The sequence below is a fragment of the Barbatula barbatula genome, assembly GCF_947034865.1.
Source record: "Barbatula barbatula genome assembly, chromosome: 14".
Classification (NCBI taxonomy): Eukaryota; Metazoa; Chordata; class Actinopteri; order Cypriniformes; family Nemacheilidae; genus Barbatula; species Barbatula barbatula.
Window position 1 is genome coordinate 11,215,096 of NC_136777.1, and position 23,729 is coordinate 11,238,824.

A 23,729-nucleotide genomic window follows, 5' to 3' on the forward strand; every position below is an offset into this window, starting at 1 on the left:
CCATATGGATTTAATGGGGGGCAATTTAAGGTCCAAATATCAGTTTCTTCAAGGTTTTGAATGGCTAAACGTGACACCAGCCGGTAAATTAGGGTGTTTTCTAGAATTACTTTTACTTTTTATCAAATACACGGCTTGCACCCAGCAATGTTCCACATTCACGACTTCCCGTAATGCGTTATCACGTTGGAAAGGTCACAAGTCTGACGTAAGCGGATGTACCGACCCATTGTTAACGAGTGGTGAAAAGGAAGACTGTTCAGTTGTTGCAAAAAATATTGTTTTTGAGCCAGATTATTGTTTAAAATGGTCCGTTCTTGTGCTTGTCCGGGATGTATAAACATCAGAGCAGTTAAGTTTCAACATATTACGGGAAGTTGTGAACGCGCAACACGGTTGGGTGAAAGAAGTTTATTTGTGGTTAAAAAGTTGAATTTTTCTTAGAAAATGACTTTGTTAGGCTAGAAAACTAATTCATCGGCTGGTGTCGCATCTAGCCATTTAAAGCTGCAAAGAAACTAATTTAACCCATTAAATCTATAATATTGAGGAAGATCCAGAAATATTTTCCTCAGCAACCTTGGATTTGTTTCTACAGAAGAAATAAAGACATGGACGTCATTGATGACATGAGGGCGATTAAAAAAGTAAAATAATAATTAAATAATTTTAATTCTAAATGATCTATTCATTTAAAGGGGCAGCAGCACAATGAAGATCATTAAAGGTGCCATAGAATGGAAAACAGTATTTACCAAGGCATAGATGAACAAGCGGTTTGTACATGGAAATTACATATCGTGAGCCTCAAACACTATTGTTTCCTCCTCCTCATGTAAATCTTGTGTATGCAAAAGAGGCTAATCCCAACATACCACCGACTGTGATATTATAGCTGGGATGTACGCTCCAACATTGCATTTACCCACCCATGTTCTAGGCCTGCTGGACGTGCACAGTGGAATCATTGGAAGTTCTGCAGGTATTGTCTACCAAAGTCTACCAAACTGGCATTGGACATTGTCTACAATGAAACATTGCGATGGACGCTGACATTGTTGTCTTCTTTTAACAAGCCGCAAAGTTAGAGTGGGCCGAGTCTATGCGCGAGCTGTGCAGAGACACGTCTTCTTCATACAGCACGTGCTGGGCAGTTATAAAATCATGCGCATCTTTATACATTGCAAGCTGCGCGGACACGTGTTGTCTTTATACATTTATAGAGTCAGGCTCGTCTGATCAGCTTTTCTGTAGAGCATGGCGTAAACAACACCAAAGTCGTGGGTTCAATCCCACATACTTAGAAACAAATATATAGGATAATGGAATATAAGTCGCTTTGGATAAAATGTGAATGACCTTGATCTGTATAATGCAAGTTTATATGCCCCTTTAGCCTTGTTTTTATCTGTTTAATTGCAATTTGCAGCCCACAGCACAGAGGAGCAAGAGTCATGTGACGAAAGTGAAAGGGACAGTTTTTTGAACCTGGGACAAACTCAAGCAGGCTTCGCTCAGCGTTTTGATACCGATTTAAGAAGGGAGCTATTCCCACTATATTGCCATTACAACCCCTACAGCAAGCAGCAACGAGGGATTTTATCCACTTCTTCCATTTCACACCTGACAGTAGCGATCTGTTTGCCATGTGAGCTACTGGCATGAGCCGTGCAGCGAAACGGCCTATCAGAGCGCATAGCTCAACATTAATATTCATGACCCTGACAAATATTGTAATAACAAACCTTTTCATTCTAGGGACTAATTCTAGTGTAAATGGACATGTAAACCGTTTCTGGATAATATTTTAGAGGGTTAAGGTTAAGATCACTTTTAGCGACAAATTTGTAAACACACAGTCTATTGATAACATTCATATCCTCTCAATGCAACCGTGATAACACTCACCTGACTTCCTTTTCCACCTCGTTAGGCTATCTTTCTGCCCATATGCTTTCCAGCACTCATCACTCACTCAGTCAGCACCTCTGTGTGTGTTTGTGTGTATGGGGGGGGGTCATTTTATATGGTCAACGGAGAAGACAAACAGATCGTGTGCTTAAGGCTTGCATTCCACTTCATAATAACTCCATAATTCCAAACAAAGATTGTCAACAATCAAACAAACTGCTCTATTAGGGGAAAAACACACAAACAATTTCCTGTAATTACTCTAATATCAATGCACATTCATTCACACCAATACACCGATGTCAAAGGCATTGAATTGTGACGTGTGTGTGTGTGTGAGTGGGAACTCTTTCGGATCATAGACACTGCCCGTGTCATTCTGCCCGCTGCTGTCACACGTTGCAGGATTAAGACAATGCTTGCCTGACAGATGTTCTGTGTGGGTCTGAAGATCGTTCGAACAAGGATAAAACTGTCAAGAATTGTGATGCATTTCTAACATCAGCTTTCAACTAAAAAGGAGACGAGGATTAAATCAGTAGATAAACACATTGGCCGTCCATCATGAGAGTCCAGGAAACCATTTACCAAAAAACATGCATCCACTTTATCAGCTGTATTAGTTATTATATTAAGTTACATATACATCATATGGGCTTGTGTGCATCTGAACTGGTGACGATTTGTTATTTCCTGAGTCAAGTGATGTGATGTGATTTGTTAAAGGATGCTTTAACATACAGTGAGAGACGCATCTCATGCACACTTATAAAGGAAATGACAAACAGCACTAGAGAGAGGATAAACACTCAAATCTTAACCCTAATTTAGCAAGCTAAGAGACTCAAGGCCGTTGGTTCGATCGAGGCCTGGTGATGGGAAAATGGCAAACTGTAAACTTCACAAGGTAAAAAGATGACAGCCCCAGGGAATGACTCCATAATTACCTGAGCAAACAAGTTTGCCTGCATTTTAAGCATTCAGAGCCGCAGGAAGTTTGTTCACCTACTTTCAGCTTCACTCTCATGCAGGCAATTTCAGACTAAAATATATTCAATGCTCGGTGCACACTTTCTGGAGAGAGGCATGCAACAGTCCAACCACCAACACAGATGCGACCACCACGCATACTTCCATCCATCCACCCACAGAGAAGACAAATGAAACTTATTACAAAACATTTTTGAGAGGATTTGTATTTGTGCAACAGTTATGGTATGATAAAAGCTAAACATTCAACTTGGGTCAGTAAACCTGTTGTCCAGATCTGCCCTACTGATTTAACCAAATGACTTCCTGGTAAGACGGATCTCTTGCATTCCAAGGACGTAATCCGTTTCGGCTTCTCTAGTTGGCAAATTGCTTTGTTGCCTTTTTTTAAGTGAGAGTGATATTATGGGTGACTGGCACGCAACACTATACTGTTGCTGCCTCTTAATGTGTGAGGAAATGAGTCAGAATACAACCTCTCCATTAAAACTATACAGAGTGCTATTGCCTTCACGGCCAAAAAGCATCTCAGCACCACAACAACTACGTCAAAGGCTCTCGGCAGTTATTTCTCCATTAGGTAGCAAAGCGTATAACCCCAAGACATCCAAACATCCATTCATTGTGAATACGGTTTCCAGACTCTAAACTTTTCCTTTGGTCTCAAGGGGTCACCGTAACTACAAAGCGGATGGCGTTTGGGTTTGTTCGCTGATGCGCTCGTGTGCCACAGTGTGAACTTAAGGCACCGTGCTCCTGTCCCACACTGGACCATCTGCTGCGGGACGGTGTCACTGCATCTACCCCACAGATCCGACAGGGATTATCCTGTTACCTGCTTTAGACGCCCGAGGATTCCCAGCAGTTAAAACAAAACAGGCAGGACAAGAGTGGTGCTTGAAAGACCCTGGTCATCCTGACCACAGGCAGCATTACTATACCCAGTACCTGTGTGGTTTTCAGGAATGACGGGACCTCTTCTCCTATATAACAAACAGTTATACATTGCAGTTTTAATGACTAACATATATAGAAATTACATGATGACAGAAAACTACATAGTCCGTTGACAAGGAGTCAATATGTCGCTCGTTTGTGATGCGTGTGCATCATGTCCAGACCCTGTGTTCTACGTTGTGAAACAAAGTCTGTCTTATTTAAACTACCAAAGGAAGAACTTCTGAGGAAACAATGTTACAATTCATTTTTCAAACACTAAAGGATTAAGACCCCAGGGTTTTACTGTGCGGGCGTCATTTCACCAAAGATTGCTTGAATAATCTTGCCGCGTTCACTGCAAGATATGTTAAATGACGATCCTTGAAAGAGGGGGAAATACCAACTTTATTCCGAATCACAACCTGAAAGTGTGACAATTTATTTTTGTCTTAACTTATGTCTGTGTTTAGCTAATGCATAAAACACTAACGTTAACATGTACCGTTATTTCTGGGGTATTACAGTTTGTTTATCTAGCTATGAACTCGGCTTATTTAAGTGTTCAATCTATTAACTCTCAAAGTATTTATTTCAAGACCTGAGTGGAGTACTATCCGTATTGTAATAAAATCTAAAGAAACGAACACCGTACACCGTGACAACTAGTCTAAGTATAATACTGTTACTAGAGTAAATGTCCTTTTTGCACCTATTTAAATATATGGGGGTGAAACTAAAAACTATTTTTATAACGTCGACTTTCTAAAATTCTCTATGGAACAACGCGCAGTAAAGACGAAATAATATTATTATTAACAAATTAGCAGTCTTTTAAGTAAAAATTTTATTTCAATGATGAGCAACAGCATAACACGCAAGTTGTCACACTGGAAGTTTTGATGACAAGAGTAAGAAATAGTGTTTTTACACCTTGTATGTACATCCATTTGTTGTTGGACAATCCATTAACCAAAGTAGGACATTAAAAATCAAATGTTACGTACTCTTTCATATTTTAGGTTTAAATATTCTGATCTTAACTCATGACACCTGGACCATCCTTACCTGCAGCACAGCTCCCCCATGGCACAGCAATAATCTATCCTCGGTTATGAATAAGTGATGTCAGGCCTGGCAAACAGTGAGTCAGCCCATCTGAATAATGCTGTTTATCTTTGTCAAATGTTTGCACTGTGTGCCACATGGTGCAATCGTACAGTATGCACATCACAGAATACATTATGGTCCTCAAAACCACAAGGCACTCATTGGTTCCAAATGAAAAGCGTGTAAATAGCATGACAGGTCTGTGTTCTTGTGTGGAGGGGGAAGGTGGGCTTTTGTGTTGATTAAATGTGCAATACAAGTGGCTCATTACTCTATGCTGGTTGAGCATTATGATGGTAATTCATCATAATAAAACCCCCTAGCCTCAGAACTGAACAGTTTACATGAGAAGCTATTCATCTGTTGTTAGTTGCCACCATGTTCCTCCGTTTTATAAAAATCAGCAAAACATATGAGGAGAGTCATAACGGAGGAGATGGGATTTATCTGAAGGCACATGTAGCTTTAGATAAACAAACAAACAACCTGACAAAACTATAACAATGGACATCGAATTAAAGTACACACTGAATATCAGACTATTGTTAGGTTTATTTCTAATTACCATAGTGTTTGGCATCTCATGGTTGATCTGTCAAGCACCTGACAGTGGCCCACGTTAACATTACTTTGTCAATTCCTGCCCCGCGCACACACAAAATCAATGAGCTACCATTTCTACTGCTGTTATCACAAGAAAAGTACAGAAATACTCTTTTAAATAAACTTTAATTAACCGCCTGATTTCCCGGAGCTAAATTGGCACAACTCTAGTTAATCTGCACCCAGGATGTTATATCATGAGCAAATTAAGACACAGCAAGATGCTGGTAAATACATTGATCCAGTACTGTTACAGTGTTTAAAGTCGGAAACGCTATAAGCGATTGTCTCCTTTTCTATACCGTGACGTACATCCAAGTGAAAGCTTTTGAAAGGAGAAAAAATGTGGGTGGGACTTCCATCCGTTGAGAACTGATTGGATCGTAGTAAATCGGTCGTTGCTAACAAAATGGAGGCAGATTTGAATGCCAGTTTGGAGTCAGTCAGTCATTGAAGCCCCGCGTCACGCCATTACTCGTGACAGGAAGTGAAGAGAGGGGGAGGAGGTTAACGTTTTTAATTAAGACTAGTAAAAAAGACTATTGTAGAATAAATAACACTGCAATACGCGAGTTGTCAATTTTAATTCCACTGTGACTTTAAAGTAGGGCTGTCATTAGCAGATAGTTGCTTCTTCCTGCTCTATTTTGGATATGTATACGTCAAAATTCTGATTTATTTATTAGGTAAAATTGTATTTTTTTTACATGTTCGAAATAAAAGGCTTTAAATTAAATTTAAATGAACTGTGATGAATCGCATCCAGATTAAACGTTTGCGTTTACATAATACATGTTTGTGCACTGTGCATATTCATTTTGTAGTTTTAAACAGCTATAAAATGTCTTTAATACAGTACCAACTTCAAACATTTTTTTATTTCTTATATTTTTGCCCAATTAAATGAAATAAATACCAGGTATTCAAAATTATCTCATCATTTTAGACCCCATCATATGCTCTCAGTGCAATGTACGACAGCTCAGTTGTTGGAAGAAACAACCTACTTAGCTCAATCAGTCGTAATGCTTAGCATTAAAAAACACTTTGTTTAACATAAAACTACAAAACACCTTACACGTTTCCCCTCGCTGGTACATACACAAGCATAATGAACAACAATTCCATATTTCCTTTAAATATGTCCCAATACACACTAAGGTCATCAACCTCTCTTCATTCGCCCTGCCTGTGCGCACACCATTTGGCTGGGGCTCATTAAAAATTCACAGTTTGTTCCATTAAAGATTCACCACAGCAGTGCTGTTGCGTTTATCGGGTCTCTGCCGGTCGGCATCTAGCGAAGAAGCATTCAAGAGGCCTGAAAATACAGCAGGGCTGAGATGCTGCAGCTGATCTGATAGAGGTCAGAGAGAGAAATAGAGAGGAAGATCTGGAGAAGCAAAGTGGTGATATACAAAGAAGGTCCTAGCCTCTTTCTCCATTTAGAGATACAGCAGGCTGTGCGCCTCAATTATTCAGCAGTCTTTCCTGCACCTCGCCAACACACAGGCTACACTGCAGGATCGCAGCGCCTGCACCACAGCCACAGGCTCCACGCTACCCAGCATCTGACCGACGGATGCACATCATAAAACATCAGCACCACCGTCAGAAAACTCAGTAGAGCCAAACCAAACATGGCTATAGATTTGTATGGAATATGTTACATAAAACATATAAAACATACAAGCTGTGGCACAAAACCGCAAGAGATACGAGAAATAAGAGTTCGGATGTTCTTAATACTTAAAATCGCCCAAAACAATCTGCCATCATTTATAAACCCTATTGTCATTTCAAACATTTATGACTTATTTATTCTGCAGAACACAAAAGAAGATATTTGAAGAAAGCACTGGCACCCATTCACTTATATAGTAGGACACAGACGTTCTCGACCAACTATACTATACACTACCCTATATCATTGTGTACTATTGTATAAGGTACAATTATAAATGCGTTTGGAATGAGTAACTGCAGACTGCAACACTGTCCTCGCTGACATTTGAAAGATGGAAGAGCAAATGATAGTCGAGATGATAATAGCTTTTATGTGTCGGTTAACAGGTTGGCATGTCAAGAGATCTCTCCGGGCTTTGATTAAGGCCAAGGGAATGGAGAGATTTAGTGGGAGGGGCCCATGGCACTTGTGTGGGCCTAAGCAGAAGAACAGCACTGTTGCTTTTTTATACAGTTCCAGGCAGCGTGATGAAGAGTTTGAAGAAAAACAGTTGCCAGGTTACATGAGAGGAAGCCTATGAGAGCCGCCAAACGGCGCTGATCTAATTACCTGTTGTTTTGGGTCCAAGGATCTTTTAAATAAATCTGTTGTTTCCCGGCCATCCATGGGGACCGTAACGTACACATGCACACACAAAGAGAACAGGGCCTGCTCTACTTCAGCTTGAAGGTCCATGGACAGAACAATCCGTTCAGGCCGTTGCCATGTTTAGCGCATGTGCGTGCGCACACAATCACACCTCAAACTATAGGATAACCATAAAGCTTGGTGTTATTTAGACCGTGTAGAAATTCACAGGTGAACTTTATCAAGAGAAAAAAAGTGAAGACCTAATGAGAGATAACCATCTGCTGGAAAGTTATTAAGGAAAGCAATTCTACCGCTTTTGCATTCATACTTTTGCATTAAATGCAAAACTATACTTTTGCATAGAACTATGCCTCGAATCATGTGTCTTGTTGAGAAGAGGGGTGCTATTGCATTTCTAAATGATCATCTAGCGGTGAGGTTGTGAATTGTAACCAACGACACCCTACTGGCTGACACAACACTAAGATGTCGCCGTGTGTTTGCTTCTTTGCCGAAGTAGATGATGTATTTACGAAATGTTCCATCGAGCAGTCTGTCCGTTTAGGGCTACTGTATAAACAACATAGTGAAATCCATGCAAGGGGACCTGCGGTGTATGTAGATAGAAATAGCTCATTCTAAGGTGATAAAAACATAACGCTTCATTATGTGAGGTCTTTATACACCTCTGAAGACACAATTATGTAAATTGCGTTCAGTGGATGATGGAGTACCGAAAATCTTTACTTAAGAACAAGTACTGTTACATTGGTGAAACTGTACTCAATTACAAGAAATGGTGTTAAAAGTGTTACTCTTCTCAAAAACTTCTCAGAGTACTAGTTACACATTACTTTTTAGGTTGTGTTATTTAATGAATTATTAATAATTACCAATTCAATTTGGAGATTTATATAGAAAATAGCTACATTTAACAAACCACATATTTCCCTTACAGATAAAGCATTTAACTGGATACAACTCTAACAAAACAACACATTGAATGGTTATTTTGTCTGTCTATCATGAGCTCAGTGCTCCAGTTAAAACCATATTTGCAATTTCAATGTTGTTCAATCATGTGTACTAGACCCCACAATGCATAAATGAATAAATATGATGGCCCAAAATACTGCATGCAAAAGTCGTATCTGTGGAGGATCTTGCTGATCAATTACCCAATCTCAAGCCATCTAAGATTTCTTAGGTAGAACAATAAAGATTTTTACCTGACGTTGGTGTGCATATGGTTTTTCATAAAATGCAAGTCCACAGGTTCATGTCTTTAAAAGTTCACAATAAAGATGGCTCAACATAAAATAAATACCTGCGGCTTCTTTCAATGTATTAATGACGTCTTATTTAGGGAAATCGATCGAACGGTGCAAGAAATTGAATGTTATTTACAACATTATAACTGGTAATGCACAGTTTGGCTAAACGGCTTCGCATACGTTCCAATCGCATATGTTCCCTACTCACTTATAAGAGCAGAGCAATTGATGTAGTAACTTTGGAGAGAGATGGACAATTTTACCTCATGATATAGCCGTTTGGATGACATTTTGAACGGAGTGATACAGGAACTCAATATTTCTCCATATCTCGGGTGAGCATTTGTATTATATCCCATTCCCACAATGACTTTCAAGCGTGCAAGACCGCTGTTTAAGACTCGCCCTGCTTGCAGCACACCTTCGTCCTCTATGATTAAACTAAATTGGCGGCAGGTGTCTTGAAATCTGTGTGACGCAATTTTTCTATGCGTGATTTCAATGGACAGGGTCACGTAACGGGACTGATTATTCTCCTTAGCCATTCACATGAAAATTAAACAAAGTACAGACGAAAATGTGAGGATAAATAACGCAGGAAAAGTACAATGTTTTGAAAATACTTAAGTACATTTCCTGAAAAAACTGCTTAATTTCAGTAACTTGAGTATTTGTTATTCGTTACTTTTCCACAACTGATTACCGTCCAACCGGATTCCATTTGAGGACAGGTACACCTAGTCCAGTTCCCAAAAATAGATCTGCTGCTTTTGTTTGTGATGCAGCAGTGGTTGCGTCTCATATATCCTTCAACAACATCATCAATTGCCCTGATGATACTGACCGGGAATTGTGTGACCCAAACAAAATATAGAAGAATAAACAAAATAAAGTTTGAAATGCATTTGTGCACAAATGTAAGTATGTGTAAATGTGTTCAAATAGTCTTAAAGTGCTGCCTGTCTATCCATTTAAATGCAGATGTCAGCAGATTTGGTCCTGCTGATGTAAAAAGAGGCAGAACGTTTAAACTCCAAACACACCTGACCAAATTAGTTTCTGAATCATAAAACAAATTTTGCATGTCAAGATCATATTTATATATTATAAATACTCCATGAAAAAGTAAACAGATAGAGTTTAAAGCTAAATGAAAAGGCTTGAGTTAATAAGTTATTAGGCCTATGTTGATTTGAGTTTGTAATGATGACACATTTCCACATGTTCACAACACAATGTAAAGAATGATATATAAATTCAAGCAATACAAAACAACAGCCTTATCAGAGAAACATTTGGTCTAGTAAAGATTAAAGTACGTCTATTGTTGGAATAAGAGAAAGTGAATTTAAAAAAGCCTTTTTTGACTGTAACAGTAGATTCACACTTCCCCCACAAACACCAACACATTGTAAAGCTGCCTTCAGAAACATAACTGTCATTTTCAGCAAAAATCTTCAACTGAAGACGATTGTGTTAGTTGGTGTGTTTGACCAAGCCATAACACAAGAAATAAGCATAGTTACTTTACAGAGTATCCCATTAGAATGATATACAAGGAAGAGCAGACCAAATACATCAACCTGACGTACACATGAAGTACACATTTAGAGTTTAAAGCTAAATGAAAAAGCTTGAGTTTGTTAGTTATTAGGCCTATGTTCATTTAAGTTTGTAATAATGACACATTTGCACATGCTCACAACACAATGTACATTGAGCAGCTTACCTCTCGCTGACAGCTTTTTTGTGTTGATGATCTTTGCAGCATATTCCTGGCCTGTCGATTTCTTTACACATCGGCGGACAATAGAGAAGGCACCCCTATTTAAAACAAACAAACACGTGTCAATAATGAGCATTGGAAATAAAAATGAATTATTTTGCATATAAAACTGATCAAAATGGAGACTAAAATGAATAAACATCGTTTTAAAATATAATACTCAAGTAATACTCTATAAATTGAGCATTAAAGGTGTTACTCAAAATAGCCAAAGTAATTGCTTTGCAGTTCAGTCCAATACGCTTTTTAAATTATTAATGAAATTGAGACGAATGACTGTCCAAATAGACATAGCATCGTATAGGACCATGTGATCATTACATGCAAGGATAAAATCCTTTATTAAATGATCCTTTTACTTATGTTCAGACTAGCCTCAATTAACGGATAGTTCATGCAAAAATAAAAACTCTGTCATTTACTCACCAACGAGTTGTTCCAAACCTGTATACATTTATTTGTTCTGATGAACACAGAGAATGATATCTGGACAAATGCTTGTAACCAAACACTTCATCATCGACAATCATAGTTTCAATGTAATATACATTTTGAAGATGAAGATATTTTGAGGAATGTAAGTCAGCAAACAGTTTTGGGGCACTTTTGACTACCTTTGTCATTTTTCCTACTATGGCAGTGAATGGGGTCCATGAATTGTTTGGTTACAAGTAGGGATGCACTGATACCATTTTGTTAAAGACAGAGTACGAGGTCCGATATTTTGTTTCTGGTACTCGCCGATACCAATGCCTGTACCTTTTCACAACACAGCGAGAATAACTTCATAATTTCAAAACCAATTTCAGTCAGTTCTGTCACATGAGGTATCGGTCTTTGGTTTCGGTGCCTTTTTACGAGTACATTAGTTTAGTATTGGTCCCGATAGCGATACTGGTATCAGTGCGTCCCTAGTTACAAGCATTTGTCCAAATATTTTTCTCTGTGATTGACCAAACAAAGAAATTCAAACAGATGTATAACAACAAGAGAATGAGTAGTTCATGACAAAATTTTCCTTTTTGGTTGAACTATCCCTTTAAAACAGTTACAATACATCACAATAACCGTTCAAAACCATCTCCTCATTCAATACAGATAAATCTTCGACCACACATTCTGTACGATGGTTACATTTACGCACTTGGCAGAGTCGCAGAGACTATTATCTAAAGTGACGCACAGTGCATTCTTGCAGTATGCATTTTTCCTGTGATCAAACCTATATGATCCTAGTGCTCCAGATCGAATTCTCTACCAACTGAGCTACAGTAACATATTAAGCGTCAAACTTCCATGCTGCTTATCACCTGCAGACAGCCTAGTGTTGTCAAAAATATTGGTTTTTCGATAAGTATCGATACTGAAAATTCTGAAACGGTTCCAATACACATGTCCCACATATTGATACCAGCTGCGCGTTCCCGCTCTTTCTCTTTATTCCGACAGCGAGTTGACACACACTCAGGACCGGCACTACCTATAGGCAGAGCAGGAAGTTGCCGGGGCCTGAGGCTTGGAATAGGGGGCTCCATAACAGTAACGCTTCTCTAACTTCGACGCAGGTCAGAGCTCACCAAACTTGAACTTTGAAATATCATTGGACGGCCTTGCGTTTCCGGTCTGTCGCATTCACATGATTGGAAGCCAATAGAGTGAAAAGTCAAGTGTGGCCACGGCATTTGGCGCTTGTTTGCAAGGTGTCTCTGAATTGTCAAAACACCTCTCAAAATGCTAGCTAAGCATGTGAAAAACGCAGAAAATATCACATTAACTAACATTACTAATCAATGAACGAGAAATGTATTTCTTCAAGTATTTATTTATCTCTTTTAAACGGTAGTTAAAAATACAACTATTTATGTACGCCCTGGTTCATTAATAATGAGAAATTCAACTTTGATTTCAAATTTAAAATGTAGTTTTACAATTAACATTAGATTCATAATTAATAAATAATTTACTGCCCTGTCTTGTTCAATTTAACTTCGAATAAAACTAAAATAATTTAGGACCTTGTTGTTTTCCATGGTATCGAATATCAATATTTTTTAGGTATTGAATCGAAGTTAGACGTTCCAGTATCATAACAACACTAAATACAGCCTACGGATAACAAACTATGTTACTCTGCAGAAACATAACTAACATTAATAATAATTGTGGCTAGAAAACATCTCTTGTGGCTACTGCTGTTTTATAAAAACTAAAGATTATAAAATCAAGATTGTCATCACAGCTTTAAGGCATTTAAAACCGTGGCAAAATACTTGTAGCACAGGTTATACTTGTGGTTTAATACATGATATTTAGGGTTCGAGCCCGTAGGGCTAGAAACCTATTGTATTTGTTGGTTTTATTAGGGTTCGAGCCCGTAGGGCTAGAAACCTATTGTATTTGTGGGTTTTATTATTATTCTTCTTCTTTGTTATTATTCTTCCCTAAAACTACATGGGCAGCCTAAACCGTAAGGCCGACAGAGCTGAGACTTGGTCAGATGGTAGTAGTCCTTGTCGCTACTCAGATACATGGACCCAGCCAAATCGGCCCATAGGTGGCGCTACAGCGATGAAAAGCGCGTTTGCACTCTTTACTCCTAAACCGTTTGTCGCACACCCAAGTGTTTTATATCATTGTAATCATTGGCTCAAAACTTAAAAAACGTATATCTCCGATTTCATTTCCGGTATGCAAATTTTTCCGCTAATTTGCATTTTATGCAAAAAAATAAAAATGAACTAGTCCCTGGATTTTTGCCCGATCGGAACCAAACCAACGCTGATGAATTCTGTGGAGTGTGAATGTGAATAATTATCAAAAAAAAGTTGAAATTTCGATTCACCATTGCTAGGGGGCGCCAAAACGCCTGAACCGGAAGTGCCATGGTTGACTAAAATGGCCATAACTTGTGAACCGTTTGAGCAATCTTCATGGGGCTTGTACCCTATGTGTAGACTCTCAGTCCGGGGTCACAGTAAAAAGGAGTTGGCGCTTGGCCACTAGGTGGCGCTATAATTTACATGAACTCGAAAAGGGCTATAACTACCCAACCGTTTGCCCGATCGACTTATTATTTGGTATGGTGTGTCTTTGTGTCATGCACGATGATTGTCTAAAAGGACAGTGGTGTATCTAAAGAAACATGGCGGTCATCGGCCAATGAAGTTTGAGCACTCATTAGACAGGGTTAACGGAGGCCGATCGAAACGACACTCGCTGGGCTTGTTCGACTCATGGTCCTGAAGGTCTGTAAGAAATATGAACTCATTCGGCCACCGGGGGGCGAAATAACGCTTTTGGAGTGCATAAACAATTGTATATCACGTGACATTTGACATATACTCAAACTATTGTTATCATATGATAGCTCTTCACATTCTGAACAACTTTGCCTCTGAACACGCTTCTGTCGATTGAACGGTTTGCGAATTATCGCTGACGATGTCAAAAACCTACTTTCGCGAACTAGTCCTAGGTTTTTCGACCGATCGGATCCAAACCAATGCAGATAACATCTCTGGAGTGTGAATGTAAATAATTATCAAAAAAAAGTTGAAATTTTATTTCACGGTTGCATAGGGGCGTAAACATTTTAAATAGGCGGAGCCTATGACATTAAAATGCCCATAACTCGAGCACTATTAGAGATATCATCATGGGGCTTGGAACATATGTGTAGACCATCACTCCGAGATGACTTACAAAATACCGCGGCGTTTGGACTCTAGGTGGCGCTATAACAGTAAAAATGGCAAAATGTACGTGTCTTTGGTTGCATAAACAATTGTGTATCACGTGACATTTGACATATACCCAAACTATTTACATCATATGATAGCACTCCTCATTCTGAACAACTTTGCCTCCGGACACGCTTCTGTCAATCAAACGGTTCGTGAGTTATGGCTGATGATGTTAAAAAGCTACTTTTGCGAACTGGTCCTTGGTTTTTCACTTGATCGGATCCAAACCAATGCAGATGACTTCTGTGGAGTGTGAATGTAAATAATTATCAAAAAAAAGTTGAAATTTCTTTTCACGGTTGCTTTGGGGCGTAAACATTTTAAATAGGCGGAGCCTATTACATTAAAATGCCCATAACTCGAGCACTATTAGAGATATCATCATGGGGCTTGGAACATATGTGAAGACCATCACTCCTAGGTGAATTACAAAATACCACGGTGTCAGAACACTAGGTGGCGCTATAAAGTATAAATGGCAGAATGTACACATCTTAGGTTGCCTTAACAATTGTGTATCACGTGACATTTGACATTTACACAAACTATCGATGTCATATGAAAGCTCTCATAATTCCAAACAAATTTGGCTCTTGAACCATTGATGTCGATCAAACAGTTTGTGAGTTATCTGTGATGTTAAGAACCTACTTTTGCGAACTTGTCCTAGGTTTTTCAAGCGATTTCAAAATTTCCACCACAGTACAATTCTCAGGACTCTCTAGATAAATAACTATCAAAAATATGTTCAACTTTTTTATTTGCGTGACCATTACAGGGTCCTTTATTATATTCAAATGAACGGTGTACCTGAAAGCTCGCTTCTCCTTAATAAATAATCCAATTGACTTGCCATGAAGTACAATCATACATCTTATTACACTAAACAAGCATGTAAAATATGATGGTTATCGGACAAGAGATATGTTTCCTCTCTCACAGGAACAAGGTGTTAGACATATAAAGCACTACACATTAAACGTTGCTCCATATTTACACATCTATAAATATAGAATATGTCTGGCTGGTTGTAAGATGCTGTTTTGCTAAACATAACACGCACCTTTATTATGTACACCAGTTTAATATCATGTAAACCCAAATATCTACTCAGCAGTCACATGGCAGCAACTCAATGCATTTAGACAGGGTCATTTCTTCAATGTATGTGACCAAATGAGCCTGAAAAGATGATTCCCCTCAAGTGTACTATATCTGCATATGTGTGTAATCAGGCGTAGTGTCTGTGAACCGTTGCTGACCGTATCTATAATTTTTCAGGCGTTGGGAGTATCTTCCACTTGGGTGTTTTAGTATGAGAGTCCTCGGCCTACTTGATGAAGGCAAAGATGCTTTAGACGCCTTAAAGTGCTCGTCTTCTTCTTATTCTTCTTCTTTGTTATTATTCTTCCCTAAAACTACATGGGCAGCCTAAACCGTAAGGCCGACAGAGCTGAAACTTGGTCAGATGGTAGTAGTCCTTGTCGCTACTCAGATACATGGACCCAGCCAAATCGGCCCATAGGTGGCGCTACAGCGATGAAAAGCGCGTTTGCACTCTTTACTCCTAAACCGTTTGTCGCACACCCAAGTGTTTTATATCATTGTAATCATTGGCTCAAAACTTAAAAAACGTATATCTCCGATTTCATTTCCGGTATGCAAATTTTTCCGCTAATTTGCATTTTATGCAAAAAAATAAAATGAACTAGTCCCTGGATTTTTGCCCGATCGGAACCAAACCAACGCTGATGAATTCTGTGGAGAGTGAATGTGAATAATTATCAAAAAAAAGTTGAAATTTCGATTCACCATTGCTAGGGGGCGCCAAAACGCCTGAACCGGAAGTGCCATGGTTGACTAAAATGGCCATAACTTGTGAACCGTTTGAGCAATCTTCATGGGGCTTGTACCCTATGTGTAGACTCTCAGTCCGGGGTCACAGTAAAAAGGAGTTGGCGCTTGGCCACTAGGTGGCGCTTTAATAAACATGAACTCGAAAAGGGCTATAACTACCCAACCGTTTGCCCGATCGACTTATTATTTGGTATGGTGTGTCTTTGTGTCATGCACGATGATTGTCTTAAAGGACAGTGGTGTATCTAAAGAAACATGGCGGTAATCGGCCAATGAAGTTTGAGCACTCATTAGACCGGGTTAACGGAGGCCGATCGAAACGACACTCGCTGGGCTTGTTCGACTCATGGTCCAGAAGGTCTGTAAGAAATATGAACTCATTCGGCCACCGGGGGGCGAAATAACGCTTTTGGAGTGCATAAACAATTGTATATCACGTGACATTTGACATATACTCAAACTATTGTTATCATATGATAGCTCTTCACATTCTGAACAACTTTGCCTCTGAACACGCTTCTGTCGATTGAACGGTTTGCGAATTATCGCTGACGATGTCAAAAACCTACTTTCGCGAACTAGTCCTAGGTTTTTCGACCGATCGGATCCAAACCAATGCAGATAACATCTCTGGAGTGTGAATGTAAATAATTATCAAAAAAAAGTTGAAATTTTATTTCACGGTTGCTTAGGGGCGTAAACATTTTAAATAGGCGGAGCCTATGACATTAAAATGCCCATAACTCGAGCACTATTAGAGATATCATCATGGGGCTTGGAACATATGTGTAGACCATCACTCCGAGATGACTTACAAAATACCGCGGCGTTTGGACTCTAGGTGGCGCTATAACAGTAAAAATGGCAAAATGTACGTGTCTTTGGTTGCATAAACAATTGTGTATCACGTGACATTTGACATATACCCAAACTATTTACATCATATGATAGCTCTCCTCATTCTGAACAACTTTGCCTCCGGACACGCTTCTGTCAATCAAACGGTTCGTGAGTTATGGCTGATGATGTTAAAAAGCTACTTTTGCGAACTGGTCCTTGGTTTTTCACTTGATCGGATCCAAACCAATGCAGATGACTTCTGTGGAGTGTGAATGTAAATAATTATCAAAAAAAAGTTGAAATTTCTTTTCACGGTTGCTTTGGGGCGTAAACATTTTAAATAGGCGGAGCCTATTACATTAAAATGCCCATAACTCGAGCACTATTAGAGATATCATCATGGGGCTTGGAACATATGTGAAGACCATCACTCCTAGGTGAATTACAAAATACCACGGTGTCAGAACACTAGGTGGCGCTATAAAGTATAAATGGCAGAATGTACACATCTTAGGTTGCCTTAACAATTGTGTATCACGTGACATTTGACATTTACACAAACTATCGATGTCATATGAAAGCTCTCATAATTCCAAACAAATTTGGCTCTTGAACCATTGATGTCGATCAAACAGTTTGTGAGTTATCTGTGATGTTAAGAACCTACTTTTGCGAACTTGTCCTAGGTTTTTCAAGCGATTTCAAAATTTCCACCACAGTACAATTCTCAGGACTCTCTAGATAAATAACTATCAAAAATATGTTCAACTTTTTTATTTGCGTGACCATTACAGGGTCCTTTATTATATTCAAATGAACGGTGTACCTGAAAGCTCGCTTCTCCTTAATAAATAATCCAATTGACTTGCCATGAAGTACAATCATACATCTTATTACACTAAACAAGCATGTAAAATATGATGGTTATCGGACAAGAGATATGTTTCCTCTCTCACAGGAACAAGGTGTTAGACATATAAAGCACTACACATTAAACGTTGCTCCATATTTACACATCTATAAATATAGAATATGTCTGGCTGGTTGTAAGATGCTGTTTTGCTAAACATAACACGCACCTTTATTATGTACACCAGTTTAATATCATGTAAACCCAAATATCTACTCAGCAGTCACATGGCAGCAACTCAATGCATTTAGACAGGGTCATTTCTTCAATGTATGTGACCAAATGAGCCTGAAAAGATGATTCCCCTCAAGTGTACTATATCTGCATATGTGTGTAATCAGGCGTAGTGTCTGTGAACCGTTGCTGACCGTATCTATAATTTTTCAGGCGTTGGGAGTATCTTCCACTTGGGTGTTTTAGTATGAGAGTCCTCGGCCTACTTGATGAAGGCAAAGATGCTTTAGACGCCTTAAAGTGCTCGTCTTCTTCTTATTCTTCTTCTTTGTTATTATTCTTCCCTAAAACTACATGGGCAGCCTAAACCGTAAGGCCGACAGAGCTGAAACTTGGTCAGATGGTAGTAGTCCTTGTCGCTACTCAGATACATGGACCCAGCCAAATCGGCCCATAGGTGGCGCTACAGCGATGAAAAGCGCGTTTGCACTCTTTACTCCTAAACCGTTTGTCGCACACCCAAGTGTTTTATATCATTGTAATCATTGGCTCAAAACTTAAAAAACGTATATCTCCGATTTCATTTCCGGTATGCAAATTTTTCCGCTAATTTGCATTTTATGCAAAAAAAATAAAATGAACTAGTCCCTGGATTTTTGCCCGATCGGAACCAAACCAACGCTGATGAATTCTGTGGAGAGTGAATGTGAATAATTATCAAAAAAAAGTTGAAATTTCGATTCACCATTGCTAGGGGGCGCCAAAACGCCTGAACCGGAAGTGCCATGGTTGACTAAAATGGCCATAACTTGTGAACCGTTTGAGCAATCTTCATGGGGCTTGTACCCTATGTGTAGACTCTCAGTCCGGGGTCACAGTAAAAAGGAGTTGGCGCTTGGCCACTAGGTGGCGCTTTAATAAACATGAACTCGAAAAGGGCTATAACTACCCAACCGTTTGCCCGATCGACTTATTATTTGGTATGGTGTGTCTTTGTGTCATGCACGATGATTGTCTAAAAGGACAGTGGTGTATCTAAAGAAACATGGCGGTAATCGGCCAATGAAGTTTGAGCACTCATTAGACCGGGTTAACGGAGGCCGATCGAAACGACACTCGCTGGGCTTGTTCGACTCATGGTCCAGAAGGTCTGTAAGAAATATGAACTCATTCGGCCACCGGGGGGCGAAATAACGCTTTTGGAGTGCATAAACAATTGTATATCACGTGACATTTGACATATACTCAAACTATTGTTATCATATGATAGCTCTTCACATTCTGAACAACTTTGCCTCTGAACACGCTTCTGTCGATTGAACGGTTTGCGAATTATCGCTGACGATGTCAAAAACCTACTTTCGCGAACTAGTCCTAGGTTTTTCGACCGATCGGATCCAAACCAATGCAGATAACATCTCTGGAGTGTGAATGTAAATAATTATCAAAAAAAAGTTGAAATTTTATTTCACGGTTGCTTAGGGGCGTAAACATTTTAAATAGGCGGAGCCTATGACATTAAAATGCCCATAACTCGAGCACTATTAGAGATATCATCATGGGGCTTGGAACATATGTGTAGACCATCACTCCGAGATGACTTACAAAATACCGCGGCGTTTGGACTCTAGGTGGCGCTATAACAGTAAAAATGGCAAAATGTACGTGTCTTTGGTTGCATAAACAATTGTGTATCACGTGACATTTGACATATACCCAAACTATTTACATCATATGATAGCTCTCCTCATTCTGAACAACTTTGCCTCCGGACACGCTTCTGTCAATCAAACGGTTCGTGAGTTATGGCTGATGATGTTAAAAAGCTACTTTTGCGAACTGGTCCTTGGTTTTTCACTTGATCGGATCCAAACCAATGCAGATGACTTCTGTGGAGTGTGAATGTAAATAATTATCAAAAAAAAGTTGAAATTTCTTTTCACGGTTGCTTTGGGGCGTAAACATTTTAAATAGGCGGAGCCTATTACATTAAAATGCCCATAACTCGAGCACTATTAGAGATATCATCATGGGGCTTGGAACATATGTGAAGACCATCACTCCTAGGTGAATTACAAAATACCACGGTGTCAGAACACTAGGTGGCGCTATAAAGTATAAATGGCAGAATGTACACATCTTAGGTTGCCTTAACATTTGTGTATCACGTGACATTTGACATTTACACAAACTATCGATGTCATATGAAAGCTCTCATAATTCCAAACAAATTTGGCTCTTGAACCATTGATGTCGATCAAACAGTTTGTGAGTTATCTGTGATGTTAAGAACCTACTTTTGCGAACTTGTCCTAGGTTTTTCAAGCGATTTCAAAATTTCCACCACAGTACAATTCTCAGGACTCTCTAGATAAATAACTATCAAAAATATGTTCAACTTTTTTATTTGCGTGACCATTACAGGGTCCTTTATTATATTCAAATGAACGGTGTACCTGAAAGCTCGCTTCTCCTTAATAAATAATCCAATTGACTTGCCATGAAGTACAATCATACATCTTATTACACTAAACAAGCATGTAAAATATGATGGTTATCGGACAAGAGATATGTTTCCTCTCTCACAGGAACAAGGTGTTAGACATATAAAGCACTACACATTAAACGTTGCTCCATATTTACACGTCTATAAATATAGAATATGTCTGGCTGGTTGTAAGATGCTGTTTTGCTAAACATAACACGCACCTTTATTATGTACACCAGTTTAATATCATGTAAACCCAAATATCTACTCAGCAGTCACATGGCAGCAACTCAATGCATTTAGACAGGGTCATTTCTTCAATGTATGTGACCAAATGAGCCTGAAAAGATGATTCCCCTCAAGTGTACTATATCTGCATATGTGTGTAATCAGGCGTAGTGTCTGTGAACCGTTGCTGACCGTATCTATAATTTTTCAGGCGTTGGGAGTATCGTCCACTTGGGTGTTTTAGTATGAGAGTCCTCGGCCTACTTGATGAAGGCAAAGATGCTTTAGACGCCTTAAAGTGCTCGTTAGGGTTCGAGCCCGTAGGGCTAGAAACCTATTGTATTTGTGGGTTTTATTCTTCTTCTTCTTATTATTCTTCTTCTTTGTTATTATTCTTCCCTAAAACTAATTGGGCAGCCTAAACCGTAAGGCCGACAGAGCTGAGACTTGGTCAGATGGTAGTAGTCCTTGTCGCTACTCAGATACATGGACCCAGCCAAATCGGCCCATAGGTGGCGCTATAGCGATGAAAAGCGCGTTTGCACTCTTTACTCCTAAACCGTTTGTCGCACACCCAAGTGTTTTATATCATTGTAATCATTGGCTCAAAACTTAAAAAACGTATATCTCCGATTTCATTTCCGGTATGCAAATTTTCCCGCTAATTTGCATTTTATGCAAAAAAAAAATAATGAACTAGTCCCTGGATTTTTGCCCGATCGGAACCAAACCAATGCTGTAGAACTCTGTGGAGTGTGAATGTGAATAATTATCCAAAAAACATTGAAAATTCGATTGACCGTTGCTAGGGGGTGCCAAAACGTCTGAACCGGAAGTGCCATGGTTGACTAAAATGGCCATAACTTGTGAACCGTTTGAGCAATCTTCATGGGGCTTGTACCCAATGTGTAGACTCTCAGTCCGGGGTCACAGTAAAAAGGAGTTGGCGCTTGGCCACTAGGTGGCGCTTTAATAAACATGAACTCGAAAAGGGCTATAACTACGCAACCGTTTGCCCGATAGACTTATTATTTGGTATGGTGTGTCTTTGTGTCATGTACCATCACTGTATAAAAGGACTTTGGGGTTTCTCAAAAAACATGGCGGTCATCGGCCAATGAAGTTTGAGCACTCATTAGACAGGGTTAACGGAGGCCGATCGAAACGACACTCGCTGGGCTTGTTCGACTCGTGGTCCAGAAGGTCTGTAAGAAATATGAACTCATTCGGCCACCGGGGGGCGAAGTAACGGTTTTAGAGTGCATAAACAATTGTGTATCACGTGACATTTGACATGTACTCAAACTATTTACATCATATGATAGCTCTTCTCATTCTGAACAACTTTGCCTCTGAACACGCTTCTGTCGATTGAACGGTTCGCGAGTTATCGCTGACGATGTCAAAAACCTACTTTCGCGAACTAGTCCTAGGTTTTTCGACCGATCGGATCCAAACCAATGCAGATAACATCTCTGGAGTGTGAATGTAAATAATTATCAAAAAAAAGTTGAAATTTTCTTTCACGGTTGCTTAGGGGCGTAAACATTTTAAATAGGCGGAGCCTATTACATTAAAATGCCCATAACTCGAGCACTATTAGAGATATCATCATGGGGCTTGGAACATATGTGTAGACCATCACTCCGAGATGACTTACAAAATACCGCAGCGTTTGGACACTAGGTGGCGCTATAACAGTAACAATGGCAAAATTGACACATCTTTGGTTGCCTTAACAATTGTGTATCACGTGACATTTGACATTTACACAAACTATCGATATCATATGAAAGCTCTCATAATTCCAAACAAGTTTGGCTTTTGAACCATTGATGTCGATCAAACAGTTTGTGAGTTATCTGTGATGATGTTAAGAACCTACTTTTGCGAACTTGTCCTAGGTTTTTCAAGCGATTTCAACATTTCCACCACAGTACAATTCTCTGGACTGTCTAGATCAATGACTATCAAAAACATCTTCAACTTTTTCATTTGCATGACCACTACAGGGTCCTTTATTATATTCAAGTGAACGGTGTACCTGAAAGCTCGCTTCTCCTTAACAAATAATCCAATTGACTTGCCATTAAGTACAATCATACATCTTATTAGACTAAACAAGCATGTTAAATATGATGGTTATCGGACAAGAGATACGTTTCCTGTCTCACAGGAACAAGGTGTTAGACATATAAAGCACTACACATTAAACGTTGCTCCATATTCACACGTCTATAAATATAGAACATGTCTGGCTGGTTGTAAGATGCTGTTTTGCTTAACATAACACACACCTTTATTATGTACACCAGTTTAATTGCATGTAAACCCAAATATCTACTCAGCAGTCACATGGCAGCAACTCAATGCAATTAGGCATTTAGACGGGGTCATTTCTTAAATGGATGTGACCAAATGAACCTGAAAAAATGATTCCCCTCAAGTGTACTCTATGTGCATATGTGTGTAATCAGGCGTAGTGTCTGTGAACCGTTGCTGACCGTATCTATAAGTTTTCAGGCGTTGGGAGTATCGTCCACTTGGGTGTTTTAGTATGAG

General features: G+C 39.2%; 1 protein-coding gene across 24 annotated transcripts in view; it reads right to left on the reverse strand.

Annotated features, from left to right (window-relative positions):
- Positions 1-23,729, reverse strand: part of camk2g2 (calcium/calmodulin-dependent protein kinase (CaM kinase) II gamma 2) — a 71,322-nt gene that overhangs the window by 41,854 nt on the left and 5,739 nt on the right. For all 24 annotated transcript variants that reach the window (XM_079473088.1, XM_079473085.1, XM_079473097.1 and 21 more), the window contains exon 2: positions 10,871-10,965. In XM_079473088.1, the coding sequence (XP_079329214.1) occupies positions 10,871-10,965 (95 nt within the window). The remainder of the gene's footprint in view (positions 1-10,870; positions 10,966-23,729) is intronic.